Source organism: Somniosus microcephalus, chromosome 24 (assembly GCF_052327205.1).
Source record: "Somniosus microcephalus isolate GS21.2 chromosome 24, FLI_Smic_1.0, whole genome shotgun sequence".
In the NCBI taxonomy this organism is placed as follows: domain Eukaryota; kingdom Metazoa; phylum Chordata; class Chondrichthyes; order Squaliformes; family Somniosidae; genus Somniosus; species Somniosus microcephalus.
In genome coordinates this window covers 38,860,506-38,883,182 of record NC_141010.1, presented here as the reverse complement: position 1 = coordinate 38,883,182, position 22,677 = coordinate 38,860,506, and the positions used below count along the sequence as shown (strand labels likewise).

At 44.0% G+C, this 22,677-nt stretch overlaps 1 protein-coding gene across 3 annotated transcripts in view; it reads right to left on the bottom strand.

Annotated features, from left to right (window-relative positions):
* Nucleotides 1–857: 857 nt before the first annotated feature.
* lrrc3ca (leucine rich repeat containing 3Ca) overlaps nt 858–22,677 on the bottom strand; it is a 74,553-nt gene continuing 52,733 nt past the window's right edge. The window contains exons 2-4 of one of the 3 annotated variants that reach the window (XM_085966534.1): nt 15,241–15,497; nt 13,780–13,925; nt 858–8,639 (exon numbers count right to left, since the gene is read on the bottom strand). In XM_085966534.1, the coding sequence (XP_085822660.1) occupies nt 7,777–8,559 (783 nt within the window). In that variant the 5' untranslated portion in view covers nt 8,560–8,639; nt 13,780–13,925; nt 15,241–15,497 and the 3' untranslated portion in view covers nt 858–7,776. The remainder of the gene's footprint in view (nt 8,640–13,779; nt 13,926–15,240; nt 15,498–22,677) is intronic. The other 2 variants (XM_085966537.1, XM_085966536.1) reach the window with 2 other exon arrangements.

Here is a 22,677-nt window from a genome sequence, read left to right as displayed (position 1 = left end):
CAAAGCGTTAGAGCGGAACTGGGCAAAGAGTCTTGATTTGAACACAGTGGAGATGTATGCAGGAGAAATAGTTTAGTTGAATATTCTTTGCGAAGAAAGTAGGTAAGTAAAGAAGCCAGAATGTAGCAGTACTGTCCAAATGATTTATGAAGCAAATACTTCAGAGGTTGAAAGCTCTGCTTGCTATCAATTCAGCAAAGAAATGGTGCTAGTTAAAAGCAAATGGGATGGATTTTTGAAAGCTATGGAGAAGGTGAATAAATACTGAATCAATAGCATCTCACACCAGGGGCTGCAAACTTCTACACACAGTTTTAAAACAAAGTAATGATACTGCAATCTGGAGGTTTTGGGGTGGAGAGGGGGTAAGGAAGAAACAGAATACTCGCAGCTCATATCAGATTCTCAATTCAATATTCTTTTATAGCTGTCCTTGAGAATGATCGGAGTTTCTAAGGATTTGTTTTGTGATGATTCTCTATTATTACAGGATCCATAAGAAATCGGCTATACTTTGGAGATTACAGCATATCAAAGAGTCTGATGAGGTCTACAATACTTTTATCCCATTTTTCAATTGATCAAATACTTTGAACTTACGTTCTGAGGAAGTTAATTCATGCTCACTCTTTTTGTGCTTGCAGTGTTCCATTTTCCAGTGATTTTCTATCTAATTGTAGACCAACTGAATATCGTCATAACTGAGCCAATTAGCCCATTAGCTTTGAACTCAGCCTGATTTAAAAGGAAAGCCATAACCAGCACTATGGATTATTGCAATAACATGGGAATACAGGATTACACACAGAACGTAGCAATACCGTTGCAGAATAAAATAATTCCAGAACTTCAAAGTGGAGGAGACAATCATTATTTTATTATTTTGCAGGTGAAGGACCTCACAGAAAATACAAACACTGCAACTTAAATCCCATATCGTTTTAATGTAAAGACCCTGTGATGGACAGAATTCCAAGCCTGCAAGTCAGAAATTGAAGTTTACAAAATCCAATGTTGCTGCTGAGAATGCGGTCAGTTTAGGAATATCAGAGATGGCTGAAGGCAGACAAGGTCTGCCTCCACTTTTGTTCGTTTCAGACATTCTTAACAACAGGCTCTTCATATAAAAATGTATAAACAAAGAGCCCACTTGAAACCTCTTCTAAACTAGCTACCCTATCTCTACATTAGTACGTCTGTTCAAATTGATTTCAGATAGTCCATAACATGTACATGTAGATCAGACAAAAAAAACATAAGTCACGGATGTAACATGCAGCCTACACAGACCAACTAAAACATACCGCTTCAAAAAGACAATGGTATTTGAATGCAACAGTAAGAGCTTAAAAATCAATTTAAGAAACAGATTGGTTTTCTCAGGCACTTGGAAAATGCTAGTAATTCCTGTGTTACATTGTGCTTTTTTTTTTAGCTGAACAGAGAGTGACTTAATGTTGCACATACAGACACCACCTGAAGCCCCTTTGCTGCTGTTCTATGATGTTCTAGTGCAATCTGCTAGCAAATGGCACCGAGGAACTAGTGAGCAATACCTTCTAAAACTGTTGAGAGCAGGATGACTTGATTGATTACTTAGATTCCTTCCCGCAGTGTTGGGTTCCCATCGTACAATCAGTTCTTTAGCCTTGCAGCTCATCTCTGATCCATTAGCCTTTACCAGTAAACTTTGAGACAATGTGCAATGTCACTGAATGCCCCATTCCATGCAGTTTTGGAGAGTTTGGGCTCCAAAAGTGATGCATCTACCATGGAGTTCTAAGTTCCTTGCCCCCTTGCATTTAGATCATTCAACTCCAAAATCCAGAGACATCAGAATCTTGTTGTTGGAAAATTGGCACCTTCTGTGAGACAGCTGCAAACATAGGTCGGCACTAATAAATGAGAACGTGTGCGTTCACCGAGGGATTTGTTTCATCAATGCCCATTTTTGGCTGGAACTGATGTTGAGTTATTGTTCTTTAACCTATGTAAACTCATAACTTGGCATTCATCATTGCAATTAAGTTACATTTGTGTGTATAGTCTTTTTTTTAATTGTGTGTGTTATTTGAAATTGGTGAATGAAATAATTATTTCTTCCTCTCCAATTCTATTGCATCTTTATTAGTTTATTAACGGGCATGCTTCCTCTAGCTGCAAGATAAAAAGAATAGCCTGGGCAGGACAGGTGCACAACACTGCGTCAATCTATCAGTCAGAGACGCACCATCCAGATTCACAACAAACATCTTGTCAACAGTTCGGTATGTGGAACTCGCCTCTGCCTGGCCTCAGCAACGCAATGTGAAAAGTTGCAGCACCCTTGCATTACTGCAGACTACAAAATAAGGTTAAGTCTTACGATAAGCCTTCTCATCAGAAGTTAATTTGATTCATTCTCATGAGGTGGGCATTGCTGACGGGGCCAGCATTTATTGCCCATCCCCAGTTGCCCTGAGAAGGCGGTGGTAGGGCTTCTTGAACCAAAGCAGTTCAATGCATCTCTCTCTCTACAGATGCTGAGCCTTTCCAGCATTTTATGTTTTTATTTCAGATATCCAGCATCCGCAGTATTTGGCTTTTGTATCAATGCACTGAGTGGCTTGCCGGGCCACTTCAAAGGGAGTTAAGAGTCAACCCCGTCAGTGTGGGACTGGAATCACATCTGGGCCAGACCAGATAAGAATGACAGGTTTCCTTCCCTAAAAGGACATTAGTGAATCTGTTGAGTTTTTATGACAATCTGACAACATCTTGGTCGCTTTTACTGTTACCAGTTTCCAGATTTTTTTTTTTGCATTGAATTCAAATTTTCAATCTGCCATGGTGGGATTTTAACTCATTTTCTCTGGATTCTTAGTCCAGTCTCTGGATTGCTAGTCCAGTAACATAACCACTACACTACCGTACCCCAAGTTCTGATAAAGGGCTTTGCTTGGAATATTGACCTGTTTTTTCTGCTGATTGGCCAACTGTTCATTTCCAGCACTGCTTTTATTCAGATTTGCAGTATTCACAGCTTTTCTTTTCATCTCTTGAAAAACCAATTCTCCTAGAAGCAGAATATTTCAGTCGCAGCTACTTGTAATAGAATAGGCCAGCTTAAACTGTAAGGAGTTAGACATTAGGAGAAGGTGCTCACAGAAGCTGGGCCTTTCAACTCACAGGAGAGAATAAATAGATTAAGATAAATAGCCATGAGCCTCCATTCAGTTCAGTTGGTGGTGGTCAAGAATTCCTTAGTTTAGGTGGGTAAGATTACCCTTCCCCCAAGTTGATAAAGGGGACTGGGAAAGTGACCATATTAGGGAAAGGGGACTTGAAATGAGGAAAAGTGGTTCATTAAAATTATTCAGGACTGCGATTTCGCCGGCGGGCGAGGTGGTTGGCGGGTCCAGCCCGCTCTCTCCAAGTGATTTAACGTAGATTGGGCTTGTTAAGCCTGCCCTGCACGTTTCCCGGCCAATTAAAAGGAAGCGGATCAGATGACATCATTTGATGACGCGTCATCAGCCGGTTTCCTTAAAGGGGCCATGTCCACATTCATTTTGACAGTTGTGCTGTCAATGTTCCGCAGCATTGAGGTGCTGCAAACACTGACAAACACTGCACAAAGGTGCACGGCTGCACCCAGGCTCGCAATTGACTCCCTCCACATGCTTAAGGAGGGAGTCACAGCACGCAGGGAGGTTCTCTTCCGTTCCCATGGGCGGAAGAGCCCTCCCCAGGACACCAACGCAGCCTGGTTGCACATTGCACAGGAGGACACAAGCAGGGATGTCATCAGGAGGAGCAGGCTGCAGTGGCGCAAGCCTTTCAATGATCTCAGTAGATCACACTCAACCTCATCCTGCTGTGCCACTCATCACATCCCCATCACTCCGCCTTCCCTACCCTACTCCTGCACATCTTTACTCACACTAACTTACCTTGCACCTCCACCCACCCCTCTATCTACATTATCAGTTCCCCATCTCACTAGCCACCCCCCACACTCACCCTACTGCAAGCATACCAACTAACACACAAGTGTAGGTGGTTTAGCCAATGTTCATGTGAAGTTTCTGTTAATGTCTTGAAAATATAGATTTTAATGTTTGACATCTATACTTTCAACACTTTACCTTATTGGACAGATCTGTGCTCACCTTTAGAAGTATCTTAGTGAGTTCCAGTGTATGTTGAGACATAACCCCCCCCCCACATCCCCAATTGTGATGAGTGTGAAAGGAATGGCTTGGACATTGTAAGGATGCTTTATGGTGCTAGTGTGGGGTGGTGTCAACCTGGCGCATCATGCGGCAGCCAGGGTTAACCACGTCAAGTGAAGTAAATCTGGCCATGGTGATGCCATCGCTGGCCTCCCGGGCAGCAATGTTGTCGGGTGCTGATGCCCTGTGTCCCGTGCAGCATCAGGTGATTGCGGAGAAGGTTGGTATTGCTGTTGGAGATGTTGGTGTGCCTGGTGATGTTGGTATTGGGGCTGATCGTGAAGGGATTCAGAGGACCAAGGTGAGATTTTTTTGATATGTTGCTGAAATAGATGGCAGCTGAAGTTCAGATGACAGAAGCGATCTGTCAATGGTGAGAGAGCTTGCTCCAAGGAGGTGACAGTGGATAGAGAGTTTACTCCAAACACTTCCAAACTGCATAAAGCTGAAAAGTGTCTTCCAAGTCCTGAAGGCTCAAGCTTCTAACATTGGAAAGTGACCAGCTGTGAAATGGTAGCTTTCATACCACTTTTGCAGCTGTCACCTATTCACAGCAATGGGGAAACACAGAGAGCCCGACCTACTTACCTGACGTGATCTCCAAACGACGTGAACCCCGTTAAAAATGTGATAAGATAGAAATAGGCTGGCAAAATAGTAGTTAACAAGCATTGAACTATCTTAAATGCCTTCCCCGCTGCTTGGTGTCGGGCCTGTTCTGAAATTGCAGACCCGACACTTTCGAAACTTATATGGAGGCGGGTTCGGAGCGGGTTCCCAACCCACTGTCAATCATTTTGATTTTGACAGCGGACCCGCCTCCAAACCCGCCCTCTGAGCGCCAGCAAAATCGCAGCCCAGGTGGTTGCCTCAGGTCAACTGAGCTTAGAATTTACCTGATACTTCTCATCGTTAATGAATCAATCCTGAGATCATTATTAAGGTACATTTGAGTGGATCCAATGAAATTCAAAATATTTTTCTCCTTGCTACCATGCTGAACCTATTGCTGGGAAGAAGCCCTATTACCAATACTGGGTGAGAGATTTGTGTGGACAGGAGCTGATCATCAACGGCAATTGGTGCATGAACTTTACAGTAGATGAGTCATTACTGGAAATATTTGTGGGCAAGAGTCATGCCTTGGGCAGAGATCCGTTATGGGTGGAACTCAGTAATGGTGAGCTAAGGCTTCATTGAATTAAAGGGGCTTTCACCGGTTATACTTTGGTTAAATTTTGACTTCAGTAACTTGACTCCTGCCTCAGAAGACGAGCCTTACTGAAGTCAGTGGAACCTTTCTATCTCCAACATTTTTTTTTAAAGAGACTCGCAACAGAATTTATTTAATGAAAATGATTTTTAATGAAAAGCTAATAAAATGTAAAATGATAACTCAAATAATGAAATATTTTTAATCTTTATTAATTAGGCAATTAGTATTACATAAGTTGAAAAATATAATCTGAACATGTTGGTCTCCTTCAATGTGACACCAATGTGTTACTTTGTGAGGTGCTGAGGGGGAAGGTCTCAACTGTATGAATAATTTATATGGTATTCTATTGAGAAATTGTCATAGCTGTATTTTCTTGTATGTCCTTATAAATGATACAGTAAGGATGGAAATATTAGTACTACTTAGAGCTAAATGCAGGCATTTGGGTTGATTGGACTATCTCAGTCCGGTTCCCAAATATGAAAGAAAGAAGAAAGAACTTATATCACGCCTTCCACAACCTGGGAACGCCCCAAAGTGCTTTACTGCTAATGAAGTACATCTTTGAAGTGTCGTCACTGTTGTAATGTAAGAAACCCAGCACCTTGTCATACTACCTTTAATCTTGAGTTTGAAAGCAGGTTGAAGAGTTGAAATGATACTGTTCTGGCAAGTGGAGTCTTACCAAGCTAGACGAGCGAGAAGGCCAAACGACATGCAGCTGCTTTGGCTGGGTTTAATCTTTCATTCTGCATTTGTGAAGTGTCAATTCAATCCGTTAATGGAAGGGATTGGTGTCTTTGGTCTCAAAGGATGCTGGTTTGGCTCATTCTTTTCAAAGCCGATTTGTAAAATCCATTGCTTTCCAGCTTAAACCCTGGCATTGGAGCTTTCCCTCTAACCAGCAGAGTAGTAAAAACATTCCAATGTTATTGATTAGTGGGTAAGCAGCTCAATTCTAACCAGTGTTCAGTCGTCATAGCTCATTAAATGAATGAGCTAAACCCAATTAGCAAAGCAAAACACCAATTACAAACAAACTCCAGATGTGGTACTGGGCCCACTGCTGCACTTCCCTGAGCAAGTCTAAGATGGATGGCTGGATCCGTGACTTCTCTTTTCCTGTATCACCTTTCCACATCACAGGTTTTTTTTAAATTAATTCACAGGATGTGAGCATTGTTGGCAAGGCCAGCATTTATTGCCCATTCCTAATTGCCCTCAAGAAGGTGGTGGTGATCTGCCTTATACAACTGAGTGGCTTGCAGGGCCATTTCAGAGGACAGTTAAGAGTTGCTGTGGGTCTGGAGTCACATATTTCCTTTCCTAAAGGACAGTAGTGGGTTTTTACAACAATCCAGTAGTTTCATGTTCACCATTACTGATACTAGCTTTACTATTCCAGATTTATTTAATTAACTGAGTTTAAATTCCCCAGTTGCTATGGTGGGATTTGAACTCATATCTCCAGATAATTAGTCCAAGTACCAGAACCACTATGCTACCGTATCCCATAAGGTTGCTAGTATAAGCTTCATACACAAGCCATGCCTGATTACTTCTATCACTTTAGATACTCTACATGTTAGCTAGTGGTCCATGGTATTCAACCAACTCTTTTTGTGTTGTAACAGGAAATACTTTTAAAATTCCATTTGTTGATATTTCTAACCATTTCTAGATTGATGCAACATAGGGTTCCATATAGTAACCCACCTCAATCTCAAACAAGTACCTCTGATTGCATCAGGAAGACATATTCTCCTTGTTTCACTCCCTCATTTATTAGGTTTACAACTGTCTAAAACATTGTGGCTTTATGTGAGCTGGATACAGACCACTAAAACTTATGATGCTTAATAGCAGAGAGAGAGAAAGAAAGAAAGAAAGAGAAAAAGAGAGAGAGAGAGAGAGAGAAAGACAGAGACTAAGATAGAGCTAAACCTGGGCCAATTTAAATGGAAGAATAGTCCTTCAGAACACATTGAATCACAACCGTACTCTCTTCCTGTTGCTGGCTCATTCCTTATTCATTTCTCAGTTTTCAAGAGCATAAGGCATCAACAGTATTGTTCATACATCAGGTACACTAGACTGTGACCTCTGAATCTGAGTACAATACTGAGCAGAACATTAGTATACCCAATGGATATTTTACATTTGGCAACCCATTTTTAAGCATGAAAGTTTTGTGGGTGAGGGCAAGGGCCAGAGTTGCGGTCCACTGGTTGACTGTCCCAGTTCAATCTTTACAGCATCACAGATCTTGAACCAGTGGATTTGTGTTTTTCCTTTTTCACAACCCCACCCCCACCCCAAGAATTCACCTTTCGAAGTGTTGCGTTACACCACCGTGCTAATCGTGGAGGAGGCCTCTGACTTCCTCTGCTTGTTGGGCAGTGACTTCAAGTACTCAAGGTGCCGTCTTGTATCTTCTTGATTTTGCCTCACGTAGTACACCAAGTAGGAGATTACCATGGTGAACCAGCCAAACATGGTGATCAGCATGGCAATATCGGTTGTCTTTTTGGGAATGTTACAGAAGTTCACTTGGTGTGCAACCTCCAGGAAAGATTTCTTTGCGTGCTCCTCTGGATTAGCAGTTGCGCAAATGATGTCATTGGACGACACAAATTTAACAGTAACCGTTTTAATCATTTCCTGCAGACTGCAATCGCAGAACCAGGGATTGTCCGAAAGTTTTATACCTGCTTTCAATTTGCTGAACACTTCTTTGTTCACAGTCTCAAGTTTATTGTGCGAGAGGTTCAGAATCTTCAAACTTTCATTCAGGCCTCGGAATGCTCCCGTCTCCAAGAGCTGAATGGCATTATTGGACAAATCCAGTTCCTCCAAGTCACGCAGATCTTTGAAGACATCATGTGGAATAAAAGTTATTTGATTGGAATCAAGGTACAGCTTCCTAGTGTTATTTGGAATGCCCTTGGGGACCTCTTTCAGGTGCATGTCACTGCAGCGGACAGTTAATTTCCTGTCTAGGTCTGCACAGTAACAGCCTTTCGGGCATGTTGTCGCCGAATTAAAGCAAAAGGTCATCAGAACAAAGCTTTGTAAAAGCAGCCACATAGCGACAGAGTGCCGCAGGAGCAGGTTCCTCAGCTCCATTCTGGGGCATCGGCATAACCCTGGAAATCCACCAATAAAGCCCACACTTCGTGGGACCTTCTGGGAACCTTCACTGCAATCTGAAAGGAGGGAAACAAATAAGTTTAATTTAAAAAGTGGCACTGCTCTGGTACAATAGTGCAAGTTTCCGAATTGGATATTTGGTACAGTTTCTACAAGAGCCTTTTATGACTTTCCCCTTCAAAATGGCTGTATTTGTGTATTGTTTCCAACCAATTTTTTTCAAAGCTAATAATGTTCTATTAAAGTAGTGGGGGATATTTTCTTCAAAGTCCTTCCCTAATGTCTAATTTTTTTTTTTAAAAAGGTTGAATTCCTATCTCGGCAGATACTTGCCAATTTGAATCTGCTTCTCTTGTTGCTGTGGAGTAAATGCTCTAATTCTGGAGCGATTCTGTTCACTTTTATGGGTCTGCGAATGTGGATCCCAGTAACACTGGTGGGATGTTGCCCCTCACGTCAGGTGACCTTGAGTCAGCTCACTGGTCAGGTGATTCTGGATTGGCTTCTAAGCCAGTCCAAAGTTGAAATACTATAACAATGAATAGAGCTGCTCTGGGATGTTAATGGCCTTGCCTGTTCATGGCATCACTGAGTCAGCCCAGCAGGAAGTACGTAGACCTAATGGCAGGGCTACATTAGGGTAGGAAATTTAAAAAAAATTAAAATCACAAATAATTTTAGAATTCTATATATTTTTAACAAGGGTATTGGGAAAGCATTTGACCTAAAAGTTCTCAACCCTAGATTGTACTTCTCCTTTTAACAGGGTCAATACTCAAAATGTGTCCTTTTTTATCTGTTGACAACAACAACTTGCATTTATATAGCGCCTTTAATGTAGGAAAATGCCCCAAGGCGCTTCACAGGAGCGTAATCAGACGTATATTTGCACCGAGTCAAAGAAGGAGATATTAGGACATGTGACTAAAAGCTTTGTCAAAGAGTTAGGTCTTAAGGAGGGTCTTACAGGAGGGGACGGGGAGGAAATTGGTAAAAGGGGCAAATCGCTTCTCGGTTTGGGGAGTTGGGAGCAGATTCAGTTCCTGGCAAAACCTGCTCAGGAAACCTCAGCTTTAACACCATGAGGGAATGCTCAGGCCACAGCACATGGAGTGTCTCCTGCAACCTGAGCTATCATGATTCATCTTACAGCGAATAATGACAATTTATTTTACATATTATTAGTTGCACTTTCTATTTAGTAACCTAGTAAGACAAATTACCCAATGAGTGAGCTGACAGCTGTAATTCACAGGTGGAAACATTCTCAAAACATCAATGGCGTTGACCGACAGTGAAACACTGAGGGAGCAGGACTGAAGCTGGCATGGACAGTCAGAGCCAATGGTGCTGACAAGCGAGGCTACTTCACGGGCAGAGAAACTCGCACATCAAAATCAAGCTTCTTCAAACGTCCTGTGCCCTGGGGAGCCAGCCTCTCAAGGGCAGGGAATCTGAAACTGCCAATTTAATCGCAAATTCAAACAAGCAGGCTGCTGCTAGCAACTCCCAGCGGTAAGCCTGTGGGGAAGTGAAGCGAAGCTAATCGTCTCACATTGGTGGTGCGTTGCATCTCCAATATCAACACAGAGAGCAGTTGTGTTCCCCCAAGTCGTCACAAAAATTGTATTATAGCAGAAAGAGGCTTCTGTCCCGTCAACCCGTTGAGAGTCACTGAGGGGGTGAAATGCCTACGGCGATTCTCCCGCTTGTCTGCTGTAACCGGCGGAGGAACCACGGCAACAGCATTTTATGCCATTTTTCTCCAAGGGCTTCTGCAGCTCTTCTACAGCTGATTGAGTGGGAGAAGCCCCTTAATTTGACTGCCACGCTGGAAAATGAATACATTTTCAATGATGAGCAGAGCCGTGCTTTTTTCTTGTGTACACAGGGAGCTGAGGAATGGAACTTCCAGGAGGAGGATCGCTGCCGGGGTTTCTCAATCTGCTGCTGTAACTTGGGCGGAAGTTTTGGAGAAACGGCGTAAATGGATGTGTACACCGTCCCTCTGGGGTTTCCGTCAGAGATACGGTGAAAGGCCCCCGTGGAAATTCCAGGTGCCAGTGTTGGCATCAAATGCTTCCAGGTCAACTGGCACAAACACAAGCCAGAAACAGAGTAACGCTCCCTCCACTTTGCTGCAAAAAGATACCTTTCCCCAAATCTCAGAAGGCCACCCCTACTCCATTTCTCATATCAGCTACCTCTTTTGAGCAAGATTGCCAACTGAGAACCAATTTGTGTAAAGTTATGGACAATTGTGTTCATGCAGATTTGCTTAATGAGAATTGGATTGAAATTTTCCCAAATTCATTACAAGCAGTTGTACATCTTTATATTAACACCATCAAAGGGCTGGATTTTCTCAATGGAGACGTGCTGGAGGCGGGACTTCTGGTTTCTGGGTTTCAGTCCCGCCCCCAGCAACGTCTGACCAACTCACGCTATTTTCCCTTGATTGGCCTACCGGCCAATTAAGGGAAAGCCGGTGACAGATGACATCAGTGTATGATGCTTCATCTGTCGAAAATTTTTTGACAGATGAATTGTCCGCGTTTGACAGCTTTGAGAAGCTGTCAATCTCTATTCTAAGGTGAGCCCTTGCACAAAGGTTCACCAAGACCTCTCTCCTCAGCAGAAAGTAGATGGCTGCTGCATCTGAGAATGCAGCAGTCATTCTGTCATCTCTGCCGTTGAGATGAGGCACCTCCGGATCCTCAAAGGTTGAAGCCTGCAGAAAGAAGCAAAGGTAACGAAACTTTTTCCAACACTTTACACTCACCTCTCATACTTACCTGTCCACACTTGCACCCATCACTCACCTCTACAGCTGATATTTTGACTCCTCTCACCCCCGCAGACCCACTGCTCGCCTTGCTGACCCTGGCCAGGTTCGCAGCCATCGGCAAGCCCGCAATTGCAGGCGTAAAATGGGGAAAAGCCTCAAAACTTCCTGTTAACTACCTGTTAACAGGCAGTTAATTGGCTCTAATCCCCTTCCCGCCTTGAGGAGACGGGTACCTGCGTGACTCGGGGACCCGCCTCCCGGGAAGATGGCATGGAGGCGGGTTGGGAGCGAGGTTGGTACCCGCTCCCAGTTTCTGCCATTTTCCCGGCCATCCTGCCTCCATACCCGCCTCCCCAGGGCTGGGAAAATTCCCCCCCAAGATTAAGAGTCAAAAGCACCTTGAAAACTAAATTTGCTCTAATTTTGTAAATGGAAATGTTCTTTGAGGCGATGTTCAATGGATCCCAGCTAACACTGTGCCACTGTAATTCCGGAAAATGAGTTTTATTTTTAAGCCGATTATTACATTGACAATTGTACTGCCTTTGTACGTGTGGAGGTAATTGATTAAAATAAGTGCCAACTGCACACTGAAGGGTAACTTCTGAGAAGGATTCAAGTGAAGTTTCTGCAGGCCTTGGCTGAGACTGAGGCCTTACAGCAGCTACCACAAGGTCTATTGCCAGGCCTCTCCTGACGGTCCCAGGGAGCAAGAGTAACAAGGGTGGACAGCAGGAAAACACGTCGGGAACCTGGGCCCCTCCTCCCAGCTATATGCGGCAGGCGGGGAAGTGGTCGCCCCAGTGTGAGTGGGGGAAAGGAAATTAAGGTAAGGGCTGGGAGGCCATGGTTGGCCTCACTCTGATTATACCCTATTTTTACAATTTCGGGCAGGGTAGTGGGTGAAAGTCCAGCCCATAATGTTTAAACCCACCTTCCCATTAATTTGCAAATATCTGAAATGCTGATTTTCTCCGATTTTGCTGACTTAAGATTTATTCACCAATGAGGCACTTGTGCTAAAAGTGACCCTTTCAAAACCTCCAGACCCACAAATTTAACAGGACAAACCACCGAATTAAAAAGTATGAACACAAAGGACTGAGCCTCTGGGCTTTGTGCATCAGATTGCCAGGGCTTGGGGACTGCAAGTGGCCCACAGGCTGTTGTTTGGACAATCCTACAGCCGACTATTACTTCCCTCAATTTTAAAGTGCTTTCCTGGATTTCAACTGAATATCACAAGGGACTTCATATCCTAAGTTGTGTGTTCCTTTTTGACAATGGGAACACTGGACTTAGGTGTGAAAATTCTCTGCCCCCACTCCCCCCACCCCTGTATTTAAATCTAGTCTAAGTCCCTCCGAGACAAACAGACAAGAAAGGCCCCACGTTCGATCCTTGGTCTGTGCTGAAGGTAGCGAGGGTTAAGGCTGCTAAGCAAACAGACGGGGGGGGACGTTGTGCGAGTCAGACAGGCTGGCACAGAATACGCCTTTTCATCACCATTGGGTGAACTGTGGAGCCCAGCAGTGTTTACGTGGACTGGAGCTCTGCCCTTCGATAAACTATTTATATCTCAAAAATGTGGTAAGTTCATGCTATTTATACCCCCAAAGAGGAAATGAGTCAGACAATGATCACAGCTTTGAGACTGTGAAGGTATACGAGGTCAACTTCTGTTACAGATTTAGGAAGGGATAACAGAGTGCAACAAATACAGGGGGTTAAAAGGTTACAAAATGGTCTCTGGAAAATGTACTAGAAAAAAGGACAAAAACCAAAACTCACCTGATTATGGGTTTACATGCACCATGAAAAATAGGCATCGCATTTGAACAGCCATTTAACTGCTTGTCGGTGTAGCCAGTGATACATTTAGAATTCTTTTGCCACATTAGTCATGGCATCTCTCTCAGACCTCTACGTAATCATCTCTGTCCCAATGCACAGACCCTTTGCAGCCCTCAGTCTCCACCTCTCTGTAACTCAGACTGACACGCTCAATATGCAGCTTAGAAAAGCGGCAGCACAATTTTGAGAGAAAAAAAATGCGCATTGTATAAAAGTAAATAAAACAAGCAGCCAAGCACAGAGGGGCAACTAAACAAACAGAGATGTGTCGAAGAAGATAGGAAAGAACCACAGCCCCACTGGGGGTGAATTTCTTCAGGGCTTCTCCCGCTTTGCCGCTATAACTTTGGCGGAAACACCGTTTATGTGCATAAACAGGGGCCGCGATTTTGCCGGCGCTCGGAGAGGCAGGTCGGAGGTTAAAGTCCTATTGATTGACGGTGGGTCCTGAACCCTACGTCAACCCGCCTCCAAACAGCCCTCACAAGTGTCGGCTCCCCGATTTGCGAATGGACCCGACACCTAGCAGCGGGAAACAGATTAAAGGAAATTACCTGCCTATTAACAGGCACTTGTCAGTAGTGTTCAGCCTGTTTTTTGATTTTCCTGCTTCTGGGTCGGATTTCCCGACGTCCGGACACCACGCCAGGTAAATGTGGCGTGTTGTGAGTCTGGTGTAATGTGTGTGTAAAGATGACAGCTGCAGAAGTGGCGTGAAGGATGCAATGTTACACATGGTGAGTTTCAGAGCAAAGAAAATGTTGGTTACTGCATTTTTAAAACATATACAGATTTCTTTAGCTTACAAGTTTTTAGATCCAACTATATGTCCAGTGCCACCTCATTGGGAGAACCTCTCTCACCAGTGACAGATCGCTTCTGTCACCTCACCTGCAGCTGCCATCTATTCCAGCCTATGGAGGGAGTCAGTGGAGAGCCTAGGTGCAAGAGGTTACCTTTGTGCAGTGATTGCCAGTGTTTTCAGCACCTCAATGCGTCAAACACTGAGAAATCAACTGTCAAAATAAAATTGTGCGTGGTCCCTTTAAGGAAACTGGCAGATGACGCGTCATCAAATGGTGTCATCAAACCCGCTTCCTGTTAATTGGCCAGTAAGCCCGCAGGGCAGGCTCAACAAAGTCAATCAAGGGAAAATCACGTCTGTGGAGCGGAGGCAGCTGGGGGCGGGACTGGAACTCGGAAACCAGCTGACACGCACCCATCCCAACACCGAACACAAAATCGCGGCCAGGGTGTCCACCAAAATAATGGAGGCGGAGCAGGAGAAGCCCTGAGGAAATTCCGTCCCACCTCCCACCATCTTTTGGTGGGCTGGTGTTCCTGCATGTATAACATGGAGCCGGGGCAGGGGTTGTTGGTGGTCACATATAAACGTTAAATCCACGTTCCCATTAATTTGCAGAGATCTCAAATGCTGATTCTATCCAATCTTGGTGTTCTGATATAGGATTTATCCATCACAGAGGCAACAGCACTAAAATTACCACTTTACAGGTCTCTAGATGCAGAAAATGTACAGGATGGGCCTTCAGATTAAAAAGTATAAGGAGAAATGGGGGCTGTGTTGCCTGGGTTCGACGGCTGGATTGCCAGGTTGCGGCAGGACTGTATCAGGCCCCAGCGTGACAGGTTGGACAACCCCTACCATAAGCCAGCAGGATGTGCACGCCGGGAAATGAACCAGAAAATCATCAAAAAATACAAGCAAAAATTCCTGTGTATATACAGGAGTGGACTGAGAACATGGAGAGGGTTCATTAAGTTCCACTGATCCTAGAGGTGCCTGTAACCCAGCACATTACACTCTTCTTGAAGTTCATTGTTACTATTCGATTGTGACATTTACAATTTTAACGTATAATAAATAATGGTTGCATTTATACAGCACCTTATCCTATCTAAAGCTCTCAATGCACTTTGCATAGTGCAGTGTTATGCAAGCGAACATTTTGCTGATGTTGTTTTGTTTAACTAATACTCAACTAATAACTAACCTGAATTTGATTAGTCAAGATTCTAACACAGGCTGCTCGGGCTAGAGGGCTGGATTTTCTCAATGGGGAGCTTTTGGAGGCGGGACTCCCACTTGTAGGGTTTTAGTCCCGCCTCCATCGACTTGTTGCCAACCCAAGCTATTTTCCCTTGATTGAACTTGTTAAGCCCGCCTTCCTGACCAGAGAGCAGAAGGCTGCAGCTTTTGACAGTTCAGCGGCCATTCTGCTTTCTGTCCCGCGACCTGAACAGAGGAAGCCTGCAGGAAGAAGTAAAGGTAAGTAAAACTTATTAAAACACTTTACACACACCTTACACACTTACCTCTACACACTTGCACCCATCGCTCACCTGAACACTGGACATCTCGGCCCCTCCGACCCCCGCAGACCGACGGCCCGCCTCGCTGACCCTGGTGAGGTTCGGAGCCATCGGGAAACCCACACTACAGGGCTCAAAATGAGGATTCTCAAAAAAACTGCCTGTTAACTACCTGTTAACAGGCAGTTAATTGTTAATTAGTTAATTGGCACTAATCCCCTTCCCGCCTCGAGAAGACGGGACCCGGCGCAGGTCGGGTACCCGCCTCCTGGGAAGATGGCACGGAGGCGGGATGGGTACCCGCCCCCAGATTCTGCCATTTTCCAGGCAGTCCCGCCTCCAAACCCGCCTCCCCAGGGCTGGCAAAATCGCCCCCAAAGAGTTTGTTTTGGATGTAACTCACTTGTCTCTTACCCCACACAGTGTGCACTTTCACCAGGATTTCTATATAAGAGACCAAATTCCAAGTGGATACAAATATACAATACAGGGAGTGAAACTGGTCTCGGCCAGTAGCACAAAATGAACAATAGCGAATCGTCAGCAGTATTTACATGCCACCTGGTTTACAACAACAACAACTTGCATTTATATAGCATCTTTAACGTAGTAAAACATCCCAAGATGCTTCACAGGAATGTTATCAAACAAAATTTGACACTGAGCCACATAGAGATATTAGGGCAGATGACCAAAAGCTTGGTCAAAGAAGTAGGTTTTAAGGAGCGTCTTAAAGGAGGAGAGAGAGGTGGAGAGGTTTAGGGAAGGAATTCCAGAGCTTAGGGTCCAGACAGCTGAAGGCACGGCCACCAATGGTGGAGCAAAGAAAATCGGGGATACTTTTCCACTGTGGAACGTTGCGGGGTAAAACGGGATGTTGGTTTGCTATCACTCCTTTTGAGCTATTGCCCAAGAAGAATTTCACCGCCATATTGTCTGCTCCAGTTTGCAATGTGTTCTTTTTGTTGTACATTTTAGTTTTGTATTAAAAAAAAGTCTTTGTTGTCGATAAATTCGCAGCCGGGCGTGGCTCTGAGCCATGCAGGGTCCCATGAGGGTCCCCGGTTCGATCGGCAGTCTGTATTGAATTTGCTGCTGGCAGCTGGGAGATTATGATCAGAACTCATAGCATAGGTGCATTTAAGGGGGAGTTAGACAAACACACGAGGGAGAACGGGCTGGAAGGATATGTTGATAGGGTGAGATGAAGTAGGATGGGAGAAGGCTCGTGTGGAGCATAAACACTGGCATGGACCAATTAGGCCGAATGGCCTGTTTCTGTGCCATACATTCTATGTAATACTGATGCTCCTATTCACAATCCACCTTCTATGTTCTAACAGCAATACATGTTAAGTAGAATACAATTCAAATGAGTTTACCTCCATCACTACCGGCAAATAGATGATGGCTCTCTGTTGTTAAAAAGAAAGACTTGTATTGCTTTTCACGACCTCAGGACGTCCCAAAGCACTTTACAGCCAATTAAGTACTTTTGAAGTGTAGTCACTGTTGTAACGTAGGAAGGGCGGCAGCCAAGTTGTGCACAGCAAGATCCCACAAACAGCAATGTGATGATGACCAGATAATCTCATTTTAGGTGTTGGTTGAGGGAAAGATATTGGCCAGGGCATCAGGAGAACTCCCCTGCTCATCTTCGAATAGTACCATGGAATCTTTTACGTGCTGAGAGAGCAGACGGGCCCTCGGTTTAACGTCTCATCCGAAAGACGGCAGTGCAGCACTCCCTCAGTACTGCACTGGAGTATCAGCCTAGATTTTGTGCTCAAGTCCTTGGAGTGGAGCTTCAACCCACAACCTTCTGACTCAGAGGCGTGAGTGCGACCAACTGAGCCACAGCTGGGAAAAAATGAGGACTTTTAGGAGCAAAGTTTAGGAACCAAACTGCAAGAAAGGAAGGCAATATCTCCATTACCATACAGCACTTGTTTGCTAAGACACTTAGTGGTGCTTTATGGTTTTAATGCTAAAAATGTTGTGTCTAAAATGGCTGTCACGCCAACTAATGGCAGGCAGTGATGCTGGTATGATCCCTCAATTTGTCATGGAATATATCTTTCAGATTGCTATTGAACTTCTAACCCAGGTCCTCAAACAGCAGACTTTAATTGTTCTGTGTATAACTTGCTGACATCAATTAATATTTTATAACCAGGTGCAGGTAATATCCTCTCATGGGACCTCTGCTCTTTATTCTTTTGAACTCCCTGTTGTTACAAGACATATTCCAAGTAAGTGGTTGCAGTGAGCTGAATAATGTCACACTTAAGTAGGTGACCTAATTGTTCCAGTTTACCAATTATCCAAAAATCTTAAGTTTGACTTTTAATATCTTTAATATTTGCATTTTATTCCTCCACTTCCTCTCCTGAAGGTGCTGACTCGTGCTACAGTACAGGAAAAACAGGCGCAAGCAGCCCTGAAGCACCTCACCCAAGAGTAGCCTAGACAGTAAGCTTTGGCAGGCTATTTGACCATTGAGGCATCACCACCAAGCCAAAATCTGCCCTCAGCCGACATCTCCTCGTGCAGCTTTCACCAGGAGTTACCGGTGATCAGGACAGTATCCCGAGCTGATTTTCTTTCCTGGCCCTGGAGTGCCAAGGACAACTGTAATGCCCCTACCAGTGCTCCAGCTAGGATCAGCTAACTCAACAATAAAGGATGGCCACTTGGACAAGGCACCCATTGAACCATTGCCCAAAAACAGGCAGTGCTTACAGCTGGAGGAAAATTGGAGGGCAATTTACAAACAAAACTGCTCCAAATTAGAAAACAACTCACAACTGAAAACCATCAATGTCAATACATATTTTAATTTAGAGAGCGCCTTTGTGCAGCTGCCCTTATGCTAACTAGAGATTATCTGGAAAAGGTAATTCCAGAATTCTAGTTCAGGATATCCCAAGAAAACAGGACAAGGGATACAGGTGTAAACCAAAGACAAATTCAGGACAAATGTCAGGAATTTTTTCTTCAAGCATTGATTAACACGGGTCGTGGAAACAAAAGCCTTGGGAGTCAAATATTTAAGAGACAGTTGGAATCTGTGATGAAGGATTGTAGGTTTTCTTAGATGGATGCACGGAATGGCCTTCTTCATCTATATATGTCTTATATACAATTGGATTGAGACTGCCCAAATCCATTACACAAGTTGCCTTTCCCTTGGCCTGGGAATGCTTGATGCTTGATCATGAAATGGGAAGTGTTCCATTCTCCAGCATTATGATGAGCAGAAATTTTACAAAAAATGTTTATGTTGCATCTCTCTCTCTCTCTATCTGTCTCTATTTATTTTTAATAGAGGTATTCAAAATTATGAAGGGTTTTGATTTAGTCGTTAGGGAGAAACTGGTTCTGCTGCCAGGAGGGTTGGTAACCACAGGACACAGGTTTAAGATATTTTGCAAAATAACCAGAGGGGGAGATAAAGAGGTTTTTTTTTATAACACAGCGAGTTGTTATGACCTGGAATGCACTGCCTGAAAAGGTGGTGGAAGCAATAACTTTCAAAAGGGAATTAGGTAAATACTTAAAAAGGAAAAATTTGCAGGGGTATGGAGAAAGAATGAGGGAGTAGGACTAATTGGATAGCTTTCAAAGAGCTGCCACAGGCATAATGGGCCGAATGGCTTTCTTATGTGCTGCACGATTCTTTGCTATATATACTGATCACAAGGTTTAAAATAGAAACATAGAACAATAGGAGCAGGAGTAGGCCATTCGGCCCTTCGAGCCTGCTCTACCATTCAATATGATTATGACTGATCCTCTATCTCAATACCATATTCCCGCACTCTCCCCATACCTCTTGATGCCTTTTGTGTCTAGAAATCTATCTATCTCCTTCTTAAATATATTCAGTGACTTGGCCTCCACAGCCTTCTGTGGTAGAGAATTCCACAGGTTCACCACCCTCTGAGTGAAGAAATGTCTCCTCATCTCAGTCCTAAATGTCCTACCCCGTATCCTGAGACTGTGACCCCTCGTTCTAGACCCCCCAGCCAGGGGAAACATCCTCCCTGCATCCAGTCTGCCTAGCCCTGTCAGAATTTTATAGTTTCAATGTGATCCCCTTTCATTCTTCTAAACTCTAGTGAATACAGGCCTAGTCGACCCAATCTCTCCTCATACGACAGTCCTGCCATCCCAGGAATCAGTCTGGTGAACCTTTGCTGCACTCCCTCTATGGCAAGTATATCCTTTCTTAGGTAAGGAGACCAAAACTGCACACACTACTCCAGGTGTGGTCTCACCAAGGCCCTGTACAACTGGAGTAAGACATCCTTGCTCCTGTACTCAAATCCTCTTTTAAGATTCAAAACTGGGATTTATATATATGTTCCCAATTTTGAACCTAAAATTTTTTAAATCAGTGAGATTACCCTGATACTGTGGCAGAGCCACTAATGGACTCTGAACAACTGTACATAATTCCCTTTAACAATCTGTCAGCTACAGCCTGAACCTGTATCTTTGTATATACTGTTTGCATGTACAGAGCGCGGGCAAACGCGATGACGTCATGCCGTTAATCACATGATCCTCCAACGGCGGGAAAAACGTGATGACGTCATGACGCCGTCCACGGGACCGCCCTGGCAGTCCTCGTGGAGCCTCCGAACTGACTAGACCTGTATGCGTAGTTCTCGTGCATTTGTTTGTTAAACTCAGTTAGTTTTACATTAAACATCTGTTGATTGATCGCCTGAGTCGACCTCAGTCTTTTGATAGGAATTAGACATTCCTACAATATGTGTATTTTGACGCCTTCTGCATTCTGATTTACATTTGTTCAAACATTTATGAATTGTTTTTCAAAGCGCTGCACTTTTTAAATATGCATGGAAAGTTTACTTTTCTGTACAGATTACTCCCCATAAATTGTTATTAATTGGTTTGCTGTTTAAAGCAGGTCCCATGAATGCCTCTGGTGTTAGCCAGGAGCAGCCATTTGCTACTTGCAGCAAAGAGCGAGGGCTCCACTCACTACGTTACACATTTGGCTTTCCATTATTCATAAACACAATCTGTACAACAGCCATAAGTAGCGCTTTTATTTTATCAGGTTTAAATAATTTAGGAATAAACCTGCTAACTAGGCAATGAGAGATTAGGTAATCAATACGCTTCTATTTGGAATTACATTTTTTAGTGTGTGAATTGCCACTGTCACATTAGTCTGGATTTTCGATATTGTTTAAGAATTTGCAGTTGGTGCTTGTTTGCCTTGGGCTAAATACAGCTTTAATAGGAACATAGGAACAGGAGGAGGCCATTCAGCCCCTCGAGCCTGTTCCACCATTCAGTTAGATCACGACTGATTTGTTCCTCAACTCCATTTCTCCACCTTTCTTCCATATTTACTTGATGCCCTTATCTAACAAAAATCTATCAATCTCAGTTTAGAAAGTTTTAATTGACCAAGCATCCAGTGCATTTTTGGGGGAGAGAGTGCCACATTTTCACTGGCGAAGGGTCATCGACCTGAAACGTTAACTCTGTTTCTCTCTCCACAGATGCTGCCTGACCTGCTGAGTATTTCCAGCATTTTCTGTTTTTATTCCACATTTTCACTACCCTTTGTGTGAAGAGGTGCTTCCTGATTTCACGCCTGAGTGGCCTGGCTCTACCCAAGGCCAGGCTTTACCTTCTCTGGGAAAGTTATCTTCTAAGAGGAATGTTTTTATTTTCTCAGCAGCAGATGGGGAAGAAAGATTTCAAACAGAAGGCAAAATACTGGTGGTGAAATTTTCCTCTCTGGGTACTCAGTAAGCACCTACCAGGCACAGGGCCGTTGCCCCATGTTTACCTCTCCACAGGGTCATTTGCAAGGGCAAAGTGGACTCCAGCACAGATCAGCTCCCTGTCTGGGATGTGCACCTGAAAAACTGTGGAGAAAAGGTCTCTCAAGCCTCCAGCTGTGCATCTCTATGCTGAAAGCAGGGCCTCAAGGGGAACTGGGGACAGGCCGGTGCTCCAGGTAGGGCGCCCCATGATTGAATCAGGAAGAACTACCCCACCCATCCCATTAAAATAGCAACCCTGGGCCTGCACCTACTGCAGACAGAAATCCATTTTTATCACAAGGGGAGGTTCAGGGGAGGGGGAGGGAGACCCAATGTAGTGGACATCTGCTCCTTTTTTCTCTCTAATGTGCCTGAGGAACACTGGTCCCCTAGACAGAGGGCAAAGGGAAATCTAACCTCGGATTTCCCCAGAACATGAAGGGTACGGTCTCCCATTTATTTTTCTTCCAACATTTTTACAGCTTGCAATTAGCAAGAACTGAACTGCCTGTTATACGCATTCTTGGGAAAGATGAAATAAGATCCAACTTTTCCTTGCTCTTGTAGATTGTATACTGTTTTGTTATTTAAGCCACCATCTCACCCCCTCTTTTAGCCCCCACCCCTTACCCCACCTGAAGACAATAACTCACAATGAGGGACGGTTCCCCATGCATCGATAGCCTCCTAACACAGTGCCCAAGTGACTATTCTTCATGTGTGAGCCTGGGACAGTAAGTGTTGGCATGGTGTTTAACCACGCAGAGCATCACAGCTAAGCCTGATCCTGATCCTGTTCTTGTCCAATATCCAATAACCCCTCTGCTCTAAAAACACTCGTTTTATATTGAAAATGTTTAGTTTGGTCCAAATTGCTATCCGTGGCCCATGGCCTCTGGAAAACAATAAATAACATAACTGGTGGGCTGAAGGGTAGTAATTGCACAATCAATTTGGTTGGACACGGTTAATCAGATCATCACTAGAGCAGAAAAAAGTCAATTCATTACTTTAGTCACGAGTCAAGGAGCTCAACACCATCTAGTATACCTGGTTGATCCTGCCAGTAGCGTATGCTTGTCTCAAAGATTAAGCCATGCATGTCTAAGTACACACGGCCAGTACAGTGAAACTGCAAATAGCTCTTTAATCAGTTATGGTTCCTTTGATCGCTCTGAACGTTACTTGGATAACTGTGGTAATTCTACAGCTAATACATGCCAACGAGCACTGACCCTCTGGGGATGCGTGCATTTATCAGACCAACACCATCTAGTACAGAGCAATTTGAGTTCAGTCAAGTTA